The sequence below is a fragment of the Macaca nemestrina genome, chromosome 6 (genome assembly GCF_043159975.1).
Source record: "Macaca nemestrina isolate mMacNem1 chromosome 6, mMacNem.hap1, whole genome shotgun sequence".
Lineage (NCBI taxonomy): Eukaryota > Metazoa > Chordata > Mammalia > Primates > Cercopithecidae > Macaca > Macaca nemestrina.
The window spans coordinates 32,986,346-33,008,727 of record NC_092130.1 but is presented as its reverse complement, the minus strand read 5'-3'; the positions used below and the strand labels follow the sequence as shown (position 1 = coordinate 33,008,727).

Below are 22,382 nucleotides of genomic sequence, written 5' to 3'. Positions count from 1 at the left end.
TCTGTATGCTCACTGTTAGTTTAGATGCCTTAGGCTTGTTTGATATATACTGTGATTGCATACTGTAATTTTTCTCTGTAGCATGTATCCCATTTATTTAAGTGTGTGTGTGTATACAGTCTATATAATAAATTTACATGCTTCCTTAAGTAGACTGTAGGCCCCACCAACATAGAAACCATGTGTGTCTTGTTCTTCATTGTACCCTCAATGCCTATGAAAGGTGCTGGAACATGGTAGGCATTCAATATATAATTGGTAAATAAATAAATGTACAATTCTGGTAGTTGATTAATTCAAGTTAATTTTAAAATTTAGAACTGTAAACGTAAATTAATGAATAAGATAAAGACAATGTGGTTATTTTTAAATAAACCAACAGGTCATGGAGATTTTAAAAATTAAATTCAGTCATATGGCCTTGTAAAGTAACTAGAGAAAAACGTACACGCTTAAACCAGCTGTTTGTGGCATTCATCAGTTAATTCATTTGTTTATAAAATCATTTTATTTTCTCAACAGTGGGTTGAGAAGCAGCAATGAATTAAAATCAAGAAGAAACATAGAAAGAAGGAAAAACACACGTGCATACACATATAAGCCTAGAAACTTGAGTATACTAAGCCTAATCTGATTCTTAGTGATAAACATAGTCTGAATCATGTGGAGTAACCTAACCCTTTGGCTACTAAATTATCAATAAACATTGATAATGGTGATAAAGCATCTAGCACTCCTTTATTGTTACTGAGTTATTTCTACTATATAATTACTAAGACATATGATTTAGCTATGGTCCTTTATTTAGTGTTGAGGAGGAGAATATGGCAGTTGTTTTTAGACCTTACTTAAAAAGAAAAAAAAGTTTGAATTAATTTCTCTTTCAAGGGTCACCTCCTGGCACTTCATGGTTCCATGAATAGCTCACATTGACTTGCCATGTGTAAAATTAAGCCTTTCTTCCCATCACTTTTCTTCAGGACTCATTTTGCTGTTCACTATTCATTCACATTTACATATGCCCATTTTAACCTTTGTGTCAATAATGATAAAAATCTCTCTCCTGTATTGTGTCTAATACTATTAGCCACTCACTCTGTTGAGAAATTTACACATACTATCTCCTTTAATTTTTCCAGGAATCTCATGAGATAGTTCATTTTACAGATGAAGCAACAAGCTCAGAAATTGAGTGGAGAGGTTTAACACCAAATCCTTTTAACGTCAAACACTTGATTATTTTATATTACCTCTTAACACTGATTTACTACAGGGAAAAACTTACACCCTTTCACTTCCACCAATTTAGGTCATCCATCAACAGTCATTTATTAAACATCTTAAAAGGGCCAGGCATGTGATCAATATGTATTTCCACATTAACTGTGCTGTGGCTAGTTAATCAAATATGCAAATTTTGTTCGTTAAATAAACATGTATTATATACCTACTGAATGCGTGGTCTCATGAACAAGAATGGTATAACCTCTGGTTTTGAGTAGCTTACAGTTCACATAAAAGACATGAAATTTCAGTGTTGGCAAGTCCCCTACAAAATAATATAGATAAAGGCTGACCTCTAGTGTAAGGCTGTGAAAACTACAACTAACCCACACTTTTCTGTTAATTTCTTTTCTTTTTAAATTACTTTTCTTCAAAGTTCAAACTATAGAAGAACCTGGTTCTTCCCCGCCAAATTTTTTTTTTTAAAAGCTTCTGCCTCATCACAAAATTCTCCACCATGCCATACTCTGTGGAACCAGGGACTCATAGCATTTGTGGGACTGGAGTAGATGTTTTCTGAGTAGCTTTCTGTCCTGAGCTTCCTCATTATGTCGCGGTGAAAGGGATGGTATGGTAAAATCCTGAATTTCCTTGCAATCAACCCTTACATAATAATTTTTTAGACTTCCGTGTATTGAGAATTTGTCCAGTATTTCATGTTAATACTTATATAAGTTACCTTATAAAACAATTTCAAATCAGCATCTCAGAGGCTGATTCAGCCCACTTGAATGTTTTGTTTGGCTCAGTGGAGTGTTCAACTTTAAAAATTATGATATTTTACAAGCAATCATAAGTTTCTAACAACTATTTAAGAAAAAGTAGGGGGTCTGGCAACACAGGACCACCTACACATATGGCAACACAACAGTCAGCTGGACAGGGTTAGAAATTGATATAGGTATTTTATTGGTTGAAAGTTTAGCTTGGAAACATTTGGAGACATTTTTTTTCTTTTGCCCTATACAAATGAAGACTTTTACTTCTTTTCTCCCTTAAGAGACCATATCATATTCGCTCCAGTACTTCCAGCAAGGAAATTGTACGCATGTTTGAGACGACTGTTGTAACTTATCCTTCTGCCTGGTCACAGGAAATGGCGTCACTTCTTAAAAAGGTAAGAGGGAAGACTGCATGTCAAAAGGAAGTAACAAAAGGAAGCAGGCCCTCTGGTTTAAGTTTAGAAGTTAGTATACAATATCGGGGACAGTCATGATAATGTACATTTCTAGAGTGTATTTTCTAGCTATTAGCTTTCAAATACATGGCTTCATTAAGTCAACTCAGAGTCCCCTTGGATGTCCCAAAGCCATCTTAAACTCAAAAGACTTCTTTATCTTTGTCTTTCCTGAATTTCTTCCCAGGAAATTCTCTCAGTGACTGGCTTCTCTATCCAAATCCACTTATGCCAGTCAGAAACCAGGACTCATTTGTCATCTGCATATTCAATTCATCACCAGGTTCTGAAATTTTATATTTTAAGTATTAAAATATTTCACTTCTCTCTGTCCTCACTATTTCCCTGATCCAACTGCCATTAGTCTAGCTTTATAATGGGTTTGCCCCCATACACTTTTACCACTCCATTCTATTCCCCACTCAGCCCCATAGTGGTCTGTTAAAGGACAGTCCAGGATATTTTCCTTGTTCTTAGAATAAAGATTAAAATAATTTTATGGTACAAAATACCTCTCAAGCCTTGTTTTGGACTTTTGGACTTTTGTCCCCTCTTTGACTACATATAAACTGCTTTGGCCTTTTTCTTCCTCTTTTCTTTCTTTTCCTCTTCTTCACTTTTACATACCAGTCTTCATCTCACCACAGGACCTTTGCACATGCCAGTACCTATTCCTGGAACAGTGCCTCCAATCCTAGTTCCTCTAGTTCCTCCTTGAGAGCAGTACTACTCAATATGGTTCACTGGTTCTATTCCATGAATTTTTTCTGCAGGTCTATTATAAGAAAAGAACCTGAGAGAAGCATTTAGAAACTTTTATAACAATTGGACACTGCTGCAGCATCTAAACACATGATCAGTGGACTTGTCTTATTGAAGAGGGTCCAAGCTTGTTTGAGGGTTGTCAAACTCAAGTCACAAGGTGTCTATGTGGGGTGCTGCATACTGGCAATGCACAATAAGACCACATACTGATTTCAGTGGATTGGAAATTGAAAGACAAAAACAAACAAAATAACTGACACTTCTACATAGTTTGGGAAGCACAGCTTTAGCTCTTAGCTCAAATATCACCTTTATGGTGTAAGTTCATGTAACACTGTCTTTCCTTCATAGCATTTTTCAGTTTAAAATTATACCCAGCATTTGTGCGATCCTTCGTTACTTACCATTTTCCTCGTAGCTTCATGAGGGTAGGGACCGTGTCTGACATGTGTACCATGGTATTCTCAGCATCTAACACAGAGCCTGAGGAGAGACATTTGACAAGTATTTGAATAAATGAGGTCCACAGCTTTCATCAGATTTCAAGGTACCCATGTTCATCAAACAGATGAAGAACAGTTATAGCAGGAGGTCAGCAGTGTATATTGAGTGATGATACAAAACAAGAATGAGGAGCTGAAGAAGAATAGGCTTGGCTTTTTTTTTTTTTTTTTTTTTTTTTTTTTTGGAGAACATTGCACCAGTTGTCACTGGTAATGGAAAATAGCTTTAGTGGCTAAGGAGTCATCATTTGTGTCTCTTGTTTTTGGAGTCCAGTTCCCTATTTTGGAATAGGGACATTGCGTCAGTAATGTCAAAGACATAGAATGGGGGATCATTTTCCATGAGCAAATTCGACTTAGTTCCAAGACAGCCCTGCTTCACTCCACAAATTACACCCTGAGGGTGCGTGGTTGTCATCTTCAGAGGCATTCGCAAGTGGGACTGACATTGCCTATTTGAGTCACACAGTTGGTGCGATGTTGGCTCAGGAATGGTTAAGGGGGCAAAAATCTTTTATCTCAGTTAGTAACATCTAGAGCTATAACAGGTACTTTAGTTACACCTTAGCTATGCCACCCCGAATGTATTTTAATTAGTTGTAAAAAACAGCTAAAATTCTTAGTAGGAAATGAGTTTCACTTGTGAAAATGTATCAACATTTGTCACCATAGGTTTTCTACTAGGCGCTTTGTATAAATAGCCTCCCATTAATCCTGATTGCAATCGTATGAAATAGATTATTACCCTTGCTTTTTTTTTTAACACATGGGTAAACTAAGATTTAGAGAACAAATTTGTCCTTAGTAAGTAGAGGAGTCAAGAATCAAAGATACATTTGACTTAGTAGGACAAGCCATTTTTATTCATCACATTGCAGAATCCTACATACTGTTCATTCTAATAATGTGTATTTTCTACCTTGTTTATGGGATTAGGGATGGCGGACACTGTCTTTTTTCCTTCAGTCCTACACTTGAAAACATTTAGAGAGAATTTGTATGATTTCTTTGTCCTCCTATCCTTTCTTATGGCCTTGACGTTTGTATTTTATTGGCAGCTACTTGAACTTAATCCAGACCAACGATTTTCTCAGTTGTCTGATGTCCAGAACTTCCCATACATGAATGATATAAACTGGGATGCAGTTTTTCAGAAGAGGCTCATTCCAGGTTTCATTCCTAATGTGAGTCAATCCTAACAAACCCATAAGAACCCCCATTCAGTGCACATTACCCTGTGTGCCAGATTCACACATTGTCTCATTAGATAATCACACCGGTGTTGTAAGAGAGCCCCAATTCCCATTTTACAGATGAGAGAATTGAGACACACGTAGGGTAAGTTTGTCACCAAAGGTCACAAAGCTACCAAGGAGTCAAGCTGGGATTTTAAGCCAGGTATATTTGCCACTGAAGTTCTAGCTTTTAACCACTTTTTATGGTATGTTTTTGTTGAAAGGAAGTCCTAGTTCTCCAAATAGTCATTCTCATGAATCTGCTGATTTTTTTAAAGTTTTCTTTGATTCTAAAGGTGCAGAAGTTCTTGTCCCTAGAGATCTGAGTCAAAGAATTGTAAATTGTTGGAGGTGAGGTGAGGAATTTATTTTACCATTTGCCCTTCCTCCTTTGTTTGTTCTATCTCAGGGATTTTTATTTGTAAGGACTGATAACCAAAGACACGTAATTCCCATTGGATGGATACCCAAACCAATGGACTTCTGTGGTCTACTGCATTATGCTGGTAAGAGCCAAAGTCCAGAAGCTTAGGCCAAAGGTCCCAAGTGAGGCCTCTAGTTCCTTCTCTCTGCCTAGAACTGAAATTATATGTTCAATTATAGGTATATTGGGCAGAATAAGAGGCTTCTAAAGGGGCCTGTAGAACCAATTCAGTTTTCTGTTTTGGCTGTTCATGGCAGCTCAGACCTGCAATCTCAGCACTTTAGGAGGCCAAGGAAGGAGGACTGGGGTTCAAGATCAGCTTTGGCAAATGGCAAGACCGTGTCTCTACAAAAAAAGAAAAAAAAAACATTAACCAGGCATGGTGGTACTTGGGTGTAGTCTCAGCTACCTAGTAGGAGGCTGAGGTAGAAAGATCGCTTAAGCCCCGGAGTTTGAGGCTGCGTCAGCAGTGATCATGCCACTGCACTCTAGCCTGGGTAACAGAGTAAGACCTTGTCTCAAAAAAAACAATTATTCTTAAACACAAGTGAGGCATTTGCTGTGGGAATGTGAGAGTGTGATCCTTCATGTACACACAGCAGGAGGCATGCTCCAATGCGAGGGTAAGGAAAAAGTGCAAAGTGAGAGGAAGGAGAAAGCAGTATAGTAGAATTGTACCTTATGGAGCAACAGGAGGGTAGGTCTGAGTTCTTACCTCTCTACTTTGCAGGGTCCAGCAGGGGCAACTTGTACCGTAATCGACACATGACGCAATGAAGGTCTAGGCACCCCCCACTCTTGCTTCCCCCTCCTTCTATGTGGGTGTCCCTGCAATTAGCCATCAATGCTGGCTCAAAAGAAGTTCTACGTTATCCTTCTCTGACTTTAGTGTGAATTGGAATCATCTGGGGAGCTTATTAAAGTGCAAGTTCTTGGACCTCCCATTCTGAAATCCTGATTTGGGAAGTCTGGTTGGAGAACTGGGAAGCTGAGCAAGCAAGTTAGGTGATTCTGAGCTACATGATTATTAGAATGCACTTTGGAGAACATAACCCAAAAGTTTCCACTTTAGAAAAATAATTGTAAGTTGGCTTTTGTTTTTACTCACTGAGGGCTAATTGAGAGTTTAGAAAAATAAACGAAGAATATGAAAAACGATGCTGGCAATAAATAACGTAAAACGTAGAGTGGGAATCCCAGCATGTTATTCATGGACTGCTCCGTCAAGACTAAGTGTTATTTTCCATATTAGGTCTGGGTGTTTTTCAGAATGATACAGTAATCTGAGGATTGAGCCAATTGTCTTCCTTGCAGAAAGGCAGGCTGAATTGTGATCCTACCTTTGAACTCGAGGAAATGATTTTGGAGTCCAAACCTCTTCACAAGAAAAAAAAGCGTCTGGCAAAGAAGGAGAAGGATATGAGGAAATGTGATTCTTCTCAGGTAAACAGGTCCCCACCAAACTCAGGGTCACGAGTTTCCCCATGATGGCTGCAATATCTTCGAGAGCTTCTACCGGAAGGTCATTTCAGCACCCTGCTTTTGCTGCTTAGTGAAATAGGAGAAGTAGATTAGCCAGGCTTCTAAAAGGGCAGACCAGAGCTGCTCTGAGGATCCTAGCAGCAATGTTTTACTTGTAGGCTTTCCCTCTGGAGCTCTGCCATGAACTTGATTCAGTTATTGCTCTCTTCCAGTTCTCAATTCAAAATTGACAAATTTCCTGGGAGAGGAACTGTCATTCGCCAAGCTTAGGTTAGGGGATGATTCATAAAATTACGGTAAAGGGGAAGGTTTCAAAGTACACACATGGTTGTTTTGGACCTCATTCCTGCTTTGAGGAGTTTCTGGGAGCAGCCAACCCTAGAGATGATGTCTGTTCTTTGCCACAAGCAGAATTTTATGATATCAAGCCTCACAGAAGAGTGTCTGTTCACAGGAACAATGGAATTCTAACATGGTGGAGCCCTATTGCTGGATTTCAGGTTGAGTTAAATTAATTTTGTAACTAAGTATATTATTCTCTGTCATAGTCAGAGCTCAGATTTCAGTGCAGTGACTTGCAAACACTCAGTGGGATTTTATACTCACATGTGGCTCTATGAATTACAATGATGATGAAGTAATAAACATTCACTTTTCCTCTAAAGGTCATCTATCTATCCCCATGACCATTCATCCATTCCTCCATCTATCCCTCCCTCTCTCATTTAGATGACTTTTATTGAGTACCTATGATCTGCCAGGTCCTGTGCTAAACATTGGAGTGAGAAATGATGGAGATATAATTTCTGTCCTCGCTGCTGTCCCTTTTCTCAAAGATTGTGTAGTCTTGTGGTAAAGATGGCTCTGCAAACAAATAAGTATCCTCCATCTCCTTAATTTCTCTAGTTGTCAGGGGCCACTATATATTTCAATGGACAATTAATTCATCAAACGTTCACATCTCGGTCCTGTTTGATCACAGAACTGGCCTCTCATCAGATTCCCTTCAGGAAATGTTTTCTAGGACCCTTCAAGGAATGGTTAGCTGTGCTGCTAACCCATCTTGCATGTTGCTTGTCTCTAAACTGTCTTCTTCCCAATGGTCTGTTCTTCATGATCATGTCATAACCAACCCACTTCTCCAGACTTGCTCCTTCTCCTGACCTAGCAGAACTCGGCTCAAGGTGGATACAGGCCTCTCTGATAACAAGACCTAACATGTAATAAAAACCAAGAGATCCTTTTTATTACAAGTTTTTAAAGTTTTAGAAATAACTGAGCAATTTGGGAATAACTTTCGACCATACCTACCATGCTCAACATGATCTGCCCATCTTTCCTGCCATGTCCTTGTACTATCCCACTCTGACCCTCACTTAAAACCCTCCAACCTCACAGGCCCTGCAAGTGTCTCACTCTCAAGCATTGACCCTTTTGTTCTTCTTCAGGGCCTTTGCCCTTGCTCTTCCCTGTTGCTAGAATGCTCTTCCCTTGCATCTTCACATAGCTGGCTTCCTCTTGTTCTTTATAACTTAAATGTACCTTGTCATTTCTGTTGTTGAATTACAGGATGTTTTTTACATATTCTGGATATTGGACCCTTATCAGATATGTGAATTGCAAATAGTTTCTCCCTTACTCATTCTACGAAGCTAGCATTACCCTGATACCAAACTGGACAAAGACATCACAAAAAATGATAATTACAAACTGATATCTCTTATGAATATAGATGCAAAAATCCTTAACATACTAACACGGTGTTCAGTTAGGCTTTTGACTTAAGATGTTTCTTCTTTTTTAATATTGGTACTTATAGCTATAAAGTTCCTTCTGAGCACTGTGTTCACCCATCCCATAAGTTTTGGGATGTTGTGTTTTGTTTTTAATTAATCTCTAAGTATATTCTGATTTCTCATGTGATCTCTTTTTCTGACTCATTTTTTAAGAGTTTGTTGTTTAATTTCCACATTTTTGTGAATTTTCCAGTTTTCTTTCTGTTATTGATTCCTACCTTCATTCCATTGATTTCAGTCTTTTTAAAGTTTTTGAGACCTATTTTGTGGTTTCCTTCCATGGTTTCCTTTAACTCTGAGCATATTCAAGAAAATTGTTTTAAAATCTCACTCCAGAAAGCTCAATGTTTGGGCTTCCTCAGGACAATTTCTATCCACTTATGTTAAGTCTTTGAATGGCAATACTTTCCTGTTTCTTTGTGTATCTTGTGATTTTTTTCTGTTGCTGTTGAAAATGTGACATTTAAATACTGTAATGCGGTAACTCTGGAAATCAGCTTCCTCCTTTCTTCATGGTTTGCTATTTTTTGATTGTTGAAGGCTGTTGTTATCCATTTTTTAGCAACTTCTCCAAACAATGTTTGTAGAGATTGTCTTCCTTGTTGTGTCATCACTGAAATCTCTGTGACTTTAACTGTGCTCAGCTAATGTTTTGACTGAGGTTTGACACCAGGAGCATTTTTAAGTTGTTTTTCTTTTCTTAATTTAGTGTTCACTTGGTTCCAGTAAACCTTTGCTTTCTGGAGTTTAGACAAAGTAGGTTTTGACCGTATCTGCTTGTTTTTTTGATGTTTCTGTTAAGAGATGGGGCTTGGAACTGCTTACATCAGCATTTTTCTTTAGATTCTTCTAATCTTGTACCCCAGGTTCAAAAATAAAAGGTATTTTGCTTCAAAACAAAGAATAGTCTTTCTTCCAAGAAGAATCAGAAAGATTATGAACTATTTTTCCAATTCTTCACTCTATCGTCACTCTTTTACTTTAAGGCTTTTAAAACATGAGGGTCAATCTTATCTTATTATATTATTAACATGTTTTTTCCTTCCTTCATTCACTTATTCAAATGACTGTAAAGTTCCTGCTATGTTAGGAAATGTTTCTGAGTAGGTGGTTAATGCTATGGTTAGATACACAAAGTGCTCTGAGAATTGCTTACTGGACCTGAGTGAAGGGTTAGGATAGGCTTTCCAGAGGAGGCAACATTTGATGTAGTTCCTCTAGACTGAGCAGAGGTAGGTGAGCATACAGGAAAGGAAAAGAGCATTTCAAGACTGGCACTTCTTAGGGCACAGGTAGATCTTAATGTTTCAGAGGAAATAAAATGGCAGGTGTTTTCTGATCATAAGAATTATCCACGCTGTGTTCAAAAGGTTTGTGACATTACTCATCCTCTGTGCCTTTAATCTTATCTACAGTCATTCACTGAAGGCATTCCTTCAGCCAAATCTAACAAGAATGTCCACCATATCAATATCATGTTAGCTATAGCTTAGCCACATTTCTGCCCCACTGTGGGTAGCTCAAAGTCACCTTGTTACTCTAGAGTCAAATTCATCACTGTTTAGGTACCACATTAGAAAAGAGTCAAGTGTTGGCAAGGGAATTCCAATCAAGCCATAAGCCTGGAAAAGGAGCTCTCTATTCTGAGCTCTCTGAGTTCTCTATTCTGTTTCATTGGTCTATGTGTCTGTTGTTGTACCAGTACCATGCTGTTTTGGTTACTGTAGCTTTGTGGTATAGTTTGAAGTCAGGTAGTGTAGTGTAGTAGTGTAATGCCTCCAGTCCTTTCTTTTTTTTTTTTTTTTTTGCTTAGGATTGTCTTGGCTATTTGGGCTCTTTTTTAGTACCATATACATTTTAAAATAGTTTTTTCTAATTCTTGAAGAATGCCAATGGTCATTTAATGGGAATAGCATTGAATCTATAAATTACTTTGGGCAGTATGGCCATTTTCATGATATTGATTCTTTCTATCTGGGAACCTGGAATGTTTTTCCATTTGTTTGTGTCCTCTCTGATTTCCTTGAGCAGTGGTTTGTAGTTCTACTTGAAGAGGTCCTTCTTTTCCCTTGTTAGCTATATTTCTAGGTGTTTTACTGTTTTTGTAGCAATTGTGAATGGGAGTTCATTCATGATTTGTTTCTCTGCTTGCCTGTTGTTGGTGTATAAGAATGCTAGCAATCTTTGCACATTGATTTTATATCCTGCGTCTCAGTATTTTAAAAAATTACTTCAGGTGATTCTATGTGTGCAGCCAAGGTTGAAATGCACTGTTATGGAATCTAGGATGTGATAAACTAGAGGAACATAACTAAAGTTCTGCATTTTTCCCATGTCTCAGTTTCCTCATTTATAGATGGAGTTGGTATGTCTACTAACTTCATAGGCTCGTTCTGAGTAAATTAGTGCATGTAAACTGCTCCACAGAATGTTAGCTGTTGTGATGCTTTACTTTCCACTGCACTTCGTGACTCCTAGCCTTTCTTTTCTTTGGCTCTTTTAATGCTCATGTCAGATGCCTTTGTTGTTTTTTCCCCCCAGAATATTCTCCACTTTATCTTGCTCTGCTCAACATCTTTAAAATATAGAATCAACAGACTGCCATGCCACCCAGTCTGTCTGACTGTTGAGGCAAATTCCCTAAGTCCTCGTTCTCCTCCTGGGATTTCTACCTGCTCTTAACCCTTACAATATTTTGGATGCCATGTCCAGCTATGATAGTTTAATCACTCTTTGCTCTGCTTATCCTTGATAGGTGAGTTCTAACATTTTTAGTGAACATTTCTCTTCTGAGTCGTGTATGACCCATTAGTCCCTCCATTATTTTTTCTTCCACCTCATTTCGTATTCTTTTTATGGCTACTCCTGTTGATGTATCCATTTGGCTACACTTCTTAAACTTCTCCACCTAAAGCAGAGGAAAGAGAACATGTTGAACATGAACGCTTTAAGGGTAATGGGGTCTGAAGTATCACACTAGAAGGTCATCTGCAAGTGTGTATTTCATATATTTGTTTAAACAAAATAATTACATCGTAGAGGGGGAAAAAAGTCCATGTGGATTTTTGCATTTCACTTGATTATAACCTTGATTTTTAATGCTAAAAATTATTTTTTCTAAAATCGTGGGGTAAAAGTGTCATTCCAAAGAGCTTTTTTCAGATTATATTTATCCTGTAGCTGTCTGTCCCCTGTGATTGATTCTGGAAACCCTCAGGATTACAAATGCCTCCGTTTGCAAATAAGAGTGAAATACAACAGAGCTGTGTCTTCTCCTTTGTTTAGTTCCCCATCCCTCTTCTGTGCTTTGTATTGTTTCCTCTCCTGTCAGCTAAACAAGCACTATGAAAGAAAACTCTCCAGTACTGGAGAACTTAGCATATTCTAATTCCTGGGTTAAAAAAAAATAAATGACTGATTTTTTTTAAAGAAGAATATTTTTCATCAGAAGAAATTTGGAAGTATTTTGTTGCAGACTTTTGAAACACTTGATCCAGGTCTAATTCTGTCCTGGGATTGGTAATCATCTTTTTTTGAGGCTAAATTTTCTCATTTTGATGAAAAAGTCATCAATAGATGTTGAAAGCTGGACTGTGCAGTGTCAAAGCAAATGCTTTGCATGTCTGCAAGAAAGTCACAAATAAAGAAGACTCTGCTGACTAGAAGAGAAGGATATTTAATCAACTCCAGTACCATTGTTGAGTGGAACATTCTATCAGAATTAAGCATGGAGAGATGTTTTTAGGCTATTCACAAAATCCAGGTAGAACCTCCAAGCCAAATTTATAATAATACTAGCTTTTAGATTAATTGTTGCTTTTTGAATATGTATTAGTATCTTATGTAGACAACAAAAAGAAGTTGCAAACTATCGTTACAATAATCTTGGCTTTTGTAATTGTCTAATGTATTTAGACTTACTGAGAGCTTTATTTCTTTGTATGGTTTCAAGTTACTGTCCCTTGTCCTTTCATTTCACCTTGCAGGGCTCCCTTGAGCATTTCTTACAGGGAAATTCTAGTGGTAATAAACTCCCTCCACTTTTATCTGGAAACATCTTAGTTTCTCTCTCACTTTTTAAGAACAGTTCTGCCAGATATAGGATCCTTGGTTGATAGGTTTTTTCTTTTAGCACTTTGAATATATCAGCCCACTGCCTTCTGGCCTCCAAAGCTTCTGATGAGAAATCTGCCCATCATCTTATGATGTGTGTGACAAGTTGCTTCTCTCTTGCTGCTTTCAAGATTCTCTCCTTGTCTTTGGTTTTAGAAAGTTTGATTATATTGGCTGGGCATGGTGGCTCACACCTGTAATCCCAGCACTTTGGAAGGCTGAGGCAGGCAGATCACTTGAGGTCAGGAGTTCAAGATCAGCCTGGCCAACATGATGAAACCCTGTTTATACTAAAAACACAAAAATTAGCTGGGTGTGATGGTGCATACCTGTAATCCCAGCTACTTGGGCGGCTGAGGCAAGAGAATCTCTTGAACCCAAGAGGAGGAGGTTGCAGTGAGCTGAGATTGTGCCACTTCACTCCAGTCTGGGCAACAGAGCAAAAGTCTGTCTCAAAAAAAAAAAAAAAAAAAGGAAAGTTTGATTATATTGTGTCTCAATATGGGTCTTTTTGAATTCGTCTTACTTGGGATGCACTGTACTTTTTTGGATTTGGGGGCTCATGCCTTTCAGCTATGATTTCTTTAAATATTCTGTTTTCCTTTTTCTCTCTCTTCTCCTTCTGGGACTTCCACAGTACATACACTGGTTTGCTTTGATGGTGTTCCATACATTCTGTAGGCCAGGGATGTCCAATCTTTTGGCTTCCCTGGGCCACATTGGAAGAAGAGGAATTGTCTTAGGCCACACATAAAATACACTAACACTAATGGTAGCTGATGAGCTAAAGAAAAATCACCCCCCAAAAAATCTCATAATGTTTTAAGAAAGTTTATGAATTTGTGTTGAGCCACTTTCAAAGCCATCCTGAGGCACATTTGGCCCATGGGCTGTGGGTTGGACAAGCTTGCTGTAGGCTCTGTTTGTTATTCTTCAATCTTTTTTCTTTCCATTCCTCAGACCCAGTAATTTCCACTGTCCTGTCTTCAAGTTTGATGTTGATTCTTTCGTTTGCCTGCTCAATTTTGCCTTTGAAACCCTATAGCAAATTTTTAAATTTTAGTTATTGCACTTTTCAGCTCAAGAATTTCCTTTTAGTTTCTTTTTAGGTTTTCTATATTTTTATTAATATTTTAGTTTTGTTTGCCCATCATTTTCTTGATTTTCTCTATATCTTCCTTTAGTTCTTTGAGCATCTTTAAGATAGTCATTTTGAAGTCTTCATCTAGTAGATCTGCTATTAGGTCTCTTTAAGGGATAGCTTTTTTGATTTATGATTTTTTTTTACTGTGAATGAGCCATACTTCTCTATTTCCTGGCATGGCTTGTTATTTTTTGTATTGGACACTTGAATCTAATAATGTGATACATCTAGGAAAATCAGATTTCCCCTATCCCCAGGGTTTGCTGTTTTTTGTTATTGTTTTTATTTTTATTTTTTATTATTGTTGTAAGCTGTCTCCATGCCAAAGATCAGCTGAGGTGTAAAGGTAAGACCTTCTTAGGTCTTTTCTGAGCCTGCACCTTTCCCTGGGCATGTGCAGTCACTTTCTGATTTTCCCTACAGATGCAGTTGTTTTTGAATGTCCCAGCCTTTCATGCGTGGCTCCCAAAAGGAGGAAAGGAGAAAAATGAAGGGAGGAAAAGGTGCTGGCCCTTTAATTCTCCCAGAAGTCACTTCAGCCTGAGGGAGAGTGGCTTGCAACAGTGTGGGGGAGGGGCAACAACAATGGCCATCAAGCATTTTGTTTGCACCTCTGTGATCAGAAGCAGCAGTGATTGGAGCACGGATCCTCAGTATTTGGAGAACATGGTTCTTGTTTTCCACCCTGGCTCCCACAGGCTGTGTGCAAACTGCTCCAGAACATGTGTGTGCTCAGCTCCCTCCCATTGGACTGGAGGATGAGGGATGGGTAGCTGCTGCTGTGCTAAGAGCTTAATTGGTCATAATTAACTGCACTTTGCCACCCAAGCCTTCCCTGAAAGTTGCAATTTTTCAATAGACTCCAGAGTTCTAAAATAGTGACATTAGATAGATTCTGCCAGTGCAATCGCCGTCTTGGAGGGGAGACAGATTCCTGGTGCTTCCTGTTTTGTCACCTTCCCGGAATCTTCACATAGCATCCATTTTGAAGATACTACTTACTTCTCAATTTGGGGCTATTCATTGAATAGACTGTCAACAGGTTATTGGCTGCTCGAAGATCCTCATTTGTTTGCTAACTATACCTCTATTTTCTTTTTTTTCTACGTTCACCTGGAAGACATGTCTTTTTCAAGAGCACCTTGACTCTGTCCAGAAGGAGTTCATAATTTTCAACAGAGAAAAGTAAGTAACTCCTGGGAGAACAACAGCCCCGGAAATGATGGCATGTTTCAGCCAGACTTTACTTGCAGAGAAAATATATTTTTAACGTTTTAAAAATTATTTTCTAATTGGGAAAATTATGCAATCTATTGTAGAAAATGTAGAAACCATTTTGTAAGGTATTAAAAAATTTTTAATTGATAAATTAACTTATCATCAAGTTTTTGTTTATGAGAAGGGATGAGGAATTAGGATTTGAACACTTAAAAATCAAAGGCTTTCAAAAGATTTTCTTGGCTCATGCTTATTTATAAATTATGGGGCTTAATGTTATTTCAAAAGCTTAAACCTTTCATTTTCTTTTTCAAAGAATAAAACATCTTTTTTTTTTTCTTTTAAGAGTAAAAAGGGACTTTAACAAAAGACAACCAAATCTAACCTTGGAACAAACCAAAGACCCACAAAATGAGGATGGTCAGAATAACAACCTGTAAAGGCCTCGTGTCTTCTTGGGACAATCTCATGCCAGAAACTTCTAATTACATACGTCAAGAAAAGCTGACAGTAGTTCTTGCCACTCCACACGTCCTGACTTAGAAAATGTGAATGATTATCTTTCAAAAAAGGCAGCATGACACAGTGAAGGTTCCTGGGCCTGAGCTCCACATGTGAAATGTGACGTCATTTCACATCAATCAGCTGTGTGATCTAGAGCAAGTTAGCACTTAGCCACTTTCTGTGCTTTACTTTATCTAAAATGAGAGGGTTATATTAGATGAGCCATACCCTGCCTTTTTAGTGCTGTAATTGTTATTCTAAACAGCCTTTATTTTTATTTTAAAATTAATATGTGAATATAGATTTATTTTTCCACTCCTTCTTATCACACAGTGACAAATGGACAGACAGACACAGGACTCAGTGAGACTTTTCAGACCTCAAAAGTTTCATAAAGTGGTCAGAAATCCCCAGCCTACTTGGATAAGGATAAGGAATTCTATCAGGAAGGCATGAATGGAATCAGATTAAAAGTAACAGAGATGGATGAGGGCCTTCCAGTGATGTGCTAGAATCAGCATTAGATCCGCTTATCTCAGCCAGCATGAGCCTGCCGTGCACACCACTTCCCAGCTCCCTCTTCAACAATGTGAAGGTGGTGACTTGAAATTGGTAATAATGGGAGCATTTACACCATGGAAACTGGTAAATGCTAGTTTTTTCCCTCCTAACAAGAGAATTGCTAAATATTAGCACACCACTCTCCTTCCAAAAAGCATGTTCCTTAAGGGTTAATTGTCCTCTGAAGATTAGCAGAGACCTGGATCTGGAGAGGATCAGAAAACAATGTTGTCACACTGAAAGTATGTCCACCTTGCATTTCAGCAAAGTTGCATCTTATACAGGGTTTATTGTCTAAGTTAGAAGTGAATTTAGAAGATAGTAAAATTTACCATTGAAAAACCCCTTAAATTACCCATAACATATGGGAAGTATCTTTTCTCAGTGAAGCCCAATACAGTGTCACCCTTCACTAATGAAACAAGTCATTGCTTTTGTTTTGTTTTGATTTAGTTATTTTTATTTTTGGTCTCCTTTTGGCTAATACCAGATGAGTTAAAATGTTGAACAAATTACACTTGTCTTTATAGACTAGACTTACTCTTTTTTTTTTTCTTTTCAGGCAGAGTCTCGCTCTGTCACCCAGGCTGGAGTGTGGTGGCATGATCTCTGCTCACTACAGCCTCTGCCTCCTGGGTTCAAGGGATTCTTGTGTCTCAGCCTCCTGAGTAGCTGGGATTGCATGTGTGTGCCACCATGTGTAGCTAATTTTTTGTATTTTTAGTAGAGACAGGGTTTTGCTATGCTAGCCAGGTTGGTTTCAAACTCCTGGCCTCAAATGATCCGCCCACCATGGCCTCCCAAACTGCTGGGATTACAGGTGTGAGCAACCACACCTGGCCTTAGAATTACTCTTGGAATTCTCACACATCCAAGGGAGGCAAGTTCATGGAGACTAAGGCAACAGTAGTATCATGTCTCCCTTCTCGCTTGTGCTTACTACAAGAATGGCAGGCAGAATTGCCTACTTATTTAAAATATCATTAATATCTCACTCCTTTTCTTTATATTTTATTTATTGATTTGCCACAAAGTTTAATTCACCTAAGTGAGATGTGCATATGATGTAACTCCACTGTACAGATATACAGATCTTTGCAGAAGAACTATTTTGGTAACTCATATGCCTCTGGGTAGGGCCAAGAAGTGAACAGGCTGGGTGGGGGATTGTTTTCACCTCTTGGCTACTCAGAGTACCTAACCTGTCCTTACTTACGGAGACCATGTGTCTCACCAAGATGGTGGTAAGCTGGCAACTGGGAAGACCTGAGTGATGCCCGTTTGGGAAGCCAGGCAAGTGGAAATGGACTGAAGAAACAGAGATGGCTGCCTTTTATGCAAGGCTTTTCGTTAAGGAGGTTACACTGGGGCAACCAAGTATGTGTAGAAAGCCAGAGCTAAACTTTAGCTTGGCATTCACAGTTTCCTCCTCACTGAGCTAACAGGCCCAGAGTTTCGTGCAGAGCTGTGAAATAGTGCTTCTCTAAGAGCAACCATATTTTTGTTACATAATTAAAAACCAGTTCTTTTGTTGTTTGATTCCTTTTCCCTACAGTTCCCACATCATTTGTCTATGCTATTCTGTTTTTCTCCAAACACTACAAACTTGAAGCAATTGCCCTGACTCGATTTCAGAGAGGGGAATGTGCTGGAAAGAGCAAGGATAAGAAAGTGACCAGATGCTGCTGCAGTCTGGTAACCCCACGAGTGTCAGGGACTACTTGCACGTTTACTTTTATCCTTCATTTGTTTTGATTCAAGCCTTGATGTGCTGTGGACTCACCTCCCTAAGTAACCAGGTTCCTCCTCTCACTGTGACCTTGTTTGCAACCTTCCCAAGAAGAGGCTTTGGGAAATTTTTCTGCACTTACACTTACCAAAGAGCCGTGGAACCATTAGGATCTCCACCGTGATGAGAGTTAAGCCATAGTACCATTTCACATGTATACATTTATGATGGGATGGGAACCCAATACAATCTCTGTAGGCTGAATCCCTAGTTTTATTTCCAGTGAGCTGCTTCTGTGACTGAAGCACCTCTGTGGGCTTTTAGGAGCCATGGATGCACAGATGAGAGAGCACAGGCTCAGAGAGTAAGATGGATTTCTAGTGCTAGCCAGGTGAATGACACACAGTGTATTTCACGTTTGAAAAGCAAAACCATGGTATCTGACAGTGCAGAACAACTGATTGTAATCACCTCCTACCACTGTGCATTTTACACATGAGAACAAAAGCCTCTTCCAAAATTTAAACTTTGTCTAAATCTTTATGGTCATTGCTAGTTGTTGACATCAGATCCTTTGGTTTTATTCTATAACTTGGGCTAAATGTTAATATCCCACTAGGTGGAATATGTCTCTTCCAGAGTCGTGACAACTGAGGTTCAGAGCTGTGATTTTTGGAAAACAAGATGACTATTAAATCCTTTGGCCTGGTACTCTTAAATATTTTTCTCCCAGCAGCTTCCCTTGCCAGTATGGAGCATCTGAAAAGTCTGAGCAGGTTTTGATGTCCAGGAGCATCCCAGCTGTGACAGAGCCCACCTCCAGTGCACCCTCAGTGACCTCTAGTACACGGGTAGGGCAGTCAAGCCGGCAACTTATGCCACAACCCTAATTCCAGGAAGTCCTCTGCTAATGGCTAACCCACTGCCATGGTGGCACTGGTTTTGCCTGAGGTCATTGCTAGGGCAGGAATGAACAACAACCAGCACAGAGCATTGCTAAATTAATTACGGTAACCTAATTAATCAGTGGCTAGGCTTCTTCTGATAGGAAAGTTTTAATCAGAAACCACTAGACGTTCTATTATCGTAGCTTTTGTAGACTGGATGGAGGACTATGTAGGAAGAAAAAGTATTACTGTAGCTAGGAGGGACCAGTGTTGCTGCTTGTGGCTGATGCAGTAATGCTGAGGCTTTAGCTCTTCAAAAGCTGAACGAAAAGGCACGAAAAGCATTGCAAGCTTGTTTCAGTACCCAGTTGTCCTTGTATTGTCCACACAAAATCCTGTTTACGGCTATCTGTCTGTGATTCCTGTTTATTACAAATTCGGGGTGTCTGACTGATATTAAACACTGATATTAAAATTCTTAACTTCACTTATCTGTACTGTTGTGAACAGGCAGCTGATCTGGCAGCCCTCGAATGGGAAACAAGCGCTTCTGTTGAGCTGCAGCATATATAATATAAATGTGCCTATGTGTATTAAAATGTCTTCGGTAAACAATGAGCCACTGACCCTTCTTTGTCAGCTGTGTGAGTGTATGTGTGAAATTGTTTTCTCGAGAGAGAGCATTGGGGGTGCCCGAAGTAACCCGTTCTTATGTCTATTTCCTATTGTGAGGAATGTCCCTTACCAGGAATAATATTCTGTAACAGAGATGATGTTCTGCAACTATGGAATGCAGTATAGCTTACCTGACCCACATGTATAAAAACTAAAAATCCTGACCTCTCTAGTAGTCACATCTCAGGGAACATAGCCCGGAATTCCAGTCTCTGCCTTTCACTATGCCCCTAAGTCCATGGGCAGCCTATGCACTCTTTCTTTAGCACTCTACCTTCCTACACCTCAACATCCGGGCCCCATTCCATATACCGAAGCAGCAGGCGGAAGTTCTAAGGTCCATAACCTGGGACAGAAAGTTAATGGGCAGCTCTGAACTCTTGCAGCTAAAAGCAACCTCTGCCTTAGGAGAGAACAAAGGGAACTGTCACCACCTCTCAGACCCACTGTGGGTGGGCAGCCAGCAAGCTGCTGGCTCCCTGGGCTTGTCCTGAAATAGTAGGCTGTTGTAAGTTTTGTGGCCTCCGAAGTTCTGCATGCGAAGTACCCTATTGTCCAGGTCATGTTAATTGTCCTGCTGTGTGCCTAGCAGCCATCTGAGCAAAGGGCAGGATCTAGAACTCCTCAGATTCTGAAGAGTACCAGCCTTAAGCATGTGATCTCATTTTCGCAGGTTACTTTGGCCTTTTTATCCCAAAGATAAAAATGGGTTGATGGGTTGGTGGTAGAAGAGCTGATTCCAGAAAGTCATTTGGAACCAGAGGGCCCTTGTTAGTCTCCTACTCAGTATTCTCATTCCCCGCCTGGTCACCGTGACTCAGCCACTGAATAGCTCCACCCTGAAGGAAGAGATGTGAAAGTCAATGTGTATCCTTCACCATTTAAGAAGAAAACCACTTCATGCCTTTCAGAGTCCTGCATCCTGAGTTTGTTAAGTGCTGACTATTGCCTTTAAACCCACTCAAATCCTAAACAGAGCTCAGCTGCTGCCTTGGTCATGAGCAGGAAGAAGTGCTTCACCAATCCTGAGTTAGAGCCATAAAATGGGGCTATCAACCAAAGCTTATTAAACATCAAAACCTGAACTTCAACTGTAAAATAATTCTCTATGCACTTAGAGTAGCTTTTGATTGGGATTCTGAGCTTCTGTGTTAAAAGGTATAATCACTCTATGCTCCTATATCAAGGGTATTGTTCTATCAAACCAACAGGGGTTCATCATATATAAAAGCAATTAATCAGAAATGGTCATCCCCTGGTATCCCATCTCCTCCCCACCTGTCCCAACCTCCACATCACCAGGCAAAACATTCATGCCCTGCAAGCTTGCGAATGGTGCCACGGCCACGGCTCTTTTTGCCTTCCTTGCATCCACCCCTCTTCAGTTAACACAAATTGATTTTCTTTGTGGAGTTATTGGGAGTCCATGTGGTTCAGGTGGCTCAGGGGCTAGTTATGTTATCCAGTATGGTCAATTAGTCCCATGTGCTCTTCTGGCCACAGTGACTAGGTCAATGGTGAGACATGCCCCAAGCCAGACTGAATCGGCCTTTTTAGCTGGAACTACTGAGGGACTCTCTCCCTCTCTTGAGGTTACTAAGCAGGTGAAATGAAAATCTGGAGATGCTGACAACCAACTCTGTCCCACATTTAAAGAGCTTTCCTGGTCAGGCGTGGTGGCTCATGCCTGTAATCCCAGCACTTTCAGAGGCCGAGGCAGGTGGATTACTTGAGGTCAGGAGTCAAGACCAGCCTGGCCAACATGGTGAAACCCTGTCTCTACTGAAAAGAAAAAAAAAATTAGCCGAGTTGTGGTGGCTCGCGCCTATAGTCCCAGTTAGGCTGAGGCAGGAGAATCGCTTGAACCCAGGAAGTGGAGGTTGTAGTGAGCTGAGATGGCGCCACTGCACTCCAGCACTCCAGCCTGGGCAACAGACACTTGTCTCAAATAAAAAAAAAAAAAAAGAAAAGAAAAGAAAAAAGAGCTTTCCTAAGAAGGAAGCATTTACTGAAGGCACACAGGGCCGAAGTGGGAAGAACCAATGCTCTGATGTCAGGGTCTAGCACTTAGACCCAACTACACTTGAGTCTGCCTGACTGAACTTTACAGTTGCACTAGACTTTAAAATTCCGCTTTCCAATTTCCCCCCAGTAAACTAGTTTAACTTTTGCAATGAAAATATGATCTGCACAACAAATTAGAACTGGATTCAGCAGTGTTTCCCTCAAAAGGGTGTAGTAAAATAGGTTTGGTGGGGTGCTAGAAGATGGTATGGGTTCAGTAGTCAAAAGCTCGAGAACCCTGAATTGGGCAAAGTTTTGAAAGATTCTTTATCACAGGATTTCTCAGAGTCTTCAAGTTGCCGATATGCACCTGAAAGCTCTAAGAGTACATATAGTAAATAATGCTTCCGTACACTGATTTGACTTCTTGGGATCCGTTTGCTAAAAAATATACTTTGGTTTGGGCGTAGTTTGAGTTTTTCTTCAAGTCTAGGCTATTAAAAAGAAGCAGAAAATGCTTGCAAAACAATCAAATAGCAAGGCATTAGGGGAAAGACCAAGAAAACAAAACCCCAAAACAAAAAGCTTTAGGGCTCTGTTCTGGACTCAGCTAGATTTATCCCAAATGGCGTATAATACTAATTTGATGATCCACAGAAAAAAAATTAACTCATTCTCCAAAGTTTCAAAATGGCCATCAAGCTGGGTGGCCAAAACTAACAACTCAGTTTCAAAAATAGAAGCCCCCAAGTTTTCTCCAGATAACTCTGTTATCACCAGATCTGCCTGCCCCTCTTACTAACCCTTTCGGTTCTACTGTGCAATTTTAATATTATAGGTGAAAATGCACATCACACAAAGAAGAAGCCTGGAGAACAATG

At 39.5% G+C, this 22,382-nt stretch overlaps 1 protein-coding gene across 3 annotated transcripts in view; it reads left to right on the top strand.

The window, feature by feature from the left end:
* LOC105466916 (serine/threonine kinase 32A) overlaps nucleotides 1–17,745 on the top strand; it is a 150,441-nt gene extending 132,696 nt beyond the window's left edge. For all 3 annotated transcript variants that reach the window (XM_011716113.3, XM_011716112.2, XM_071098253.1), the window contains 5 exons: nucleotides 2,285–2,401; nucleotides 4,788–4,913; nucleotides 6,703–6,831; nucleotides 15,044–15,108; nucleotides 15,488–17,745. In XM_011716113.3, coding sequence (XP_011714415.1) covers nucleotides 2,285–2,401; nucleotides 4,788–4,913; nucleotides 6,703–6,831; nucleotides 15,044–15,108; nucleotides 15,488–15,581 — 531 coding nt within the window. In that variant the 3' untranslated portion in view covers nucleotides 15,582–17,745. The remainder of the gene's footprint in view (nucleotides 1–2,284; nucleotides 2,402–4,787; nucleotides 4,914–6,702; nucleotides 6,832–15,043; nucleotides 15,109–15,487) is intronic.
* The last annotated feature ends 4,637 nt before the right edge of the window (nucleotides 17,746–22,382 follow it).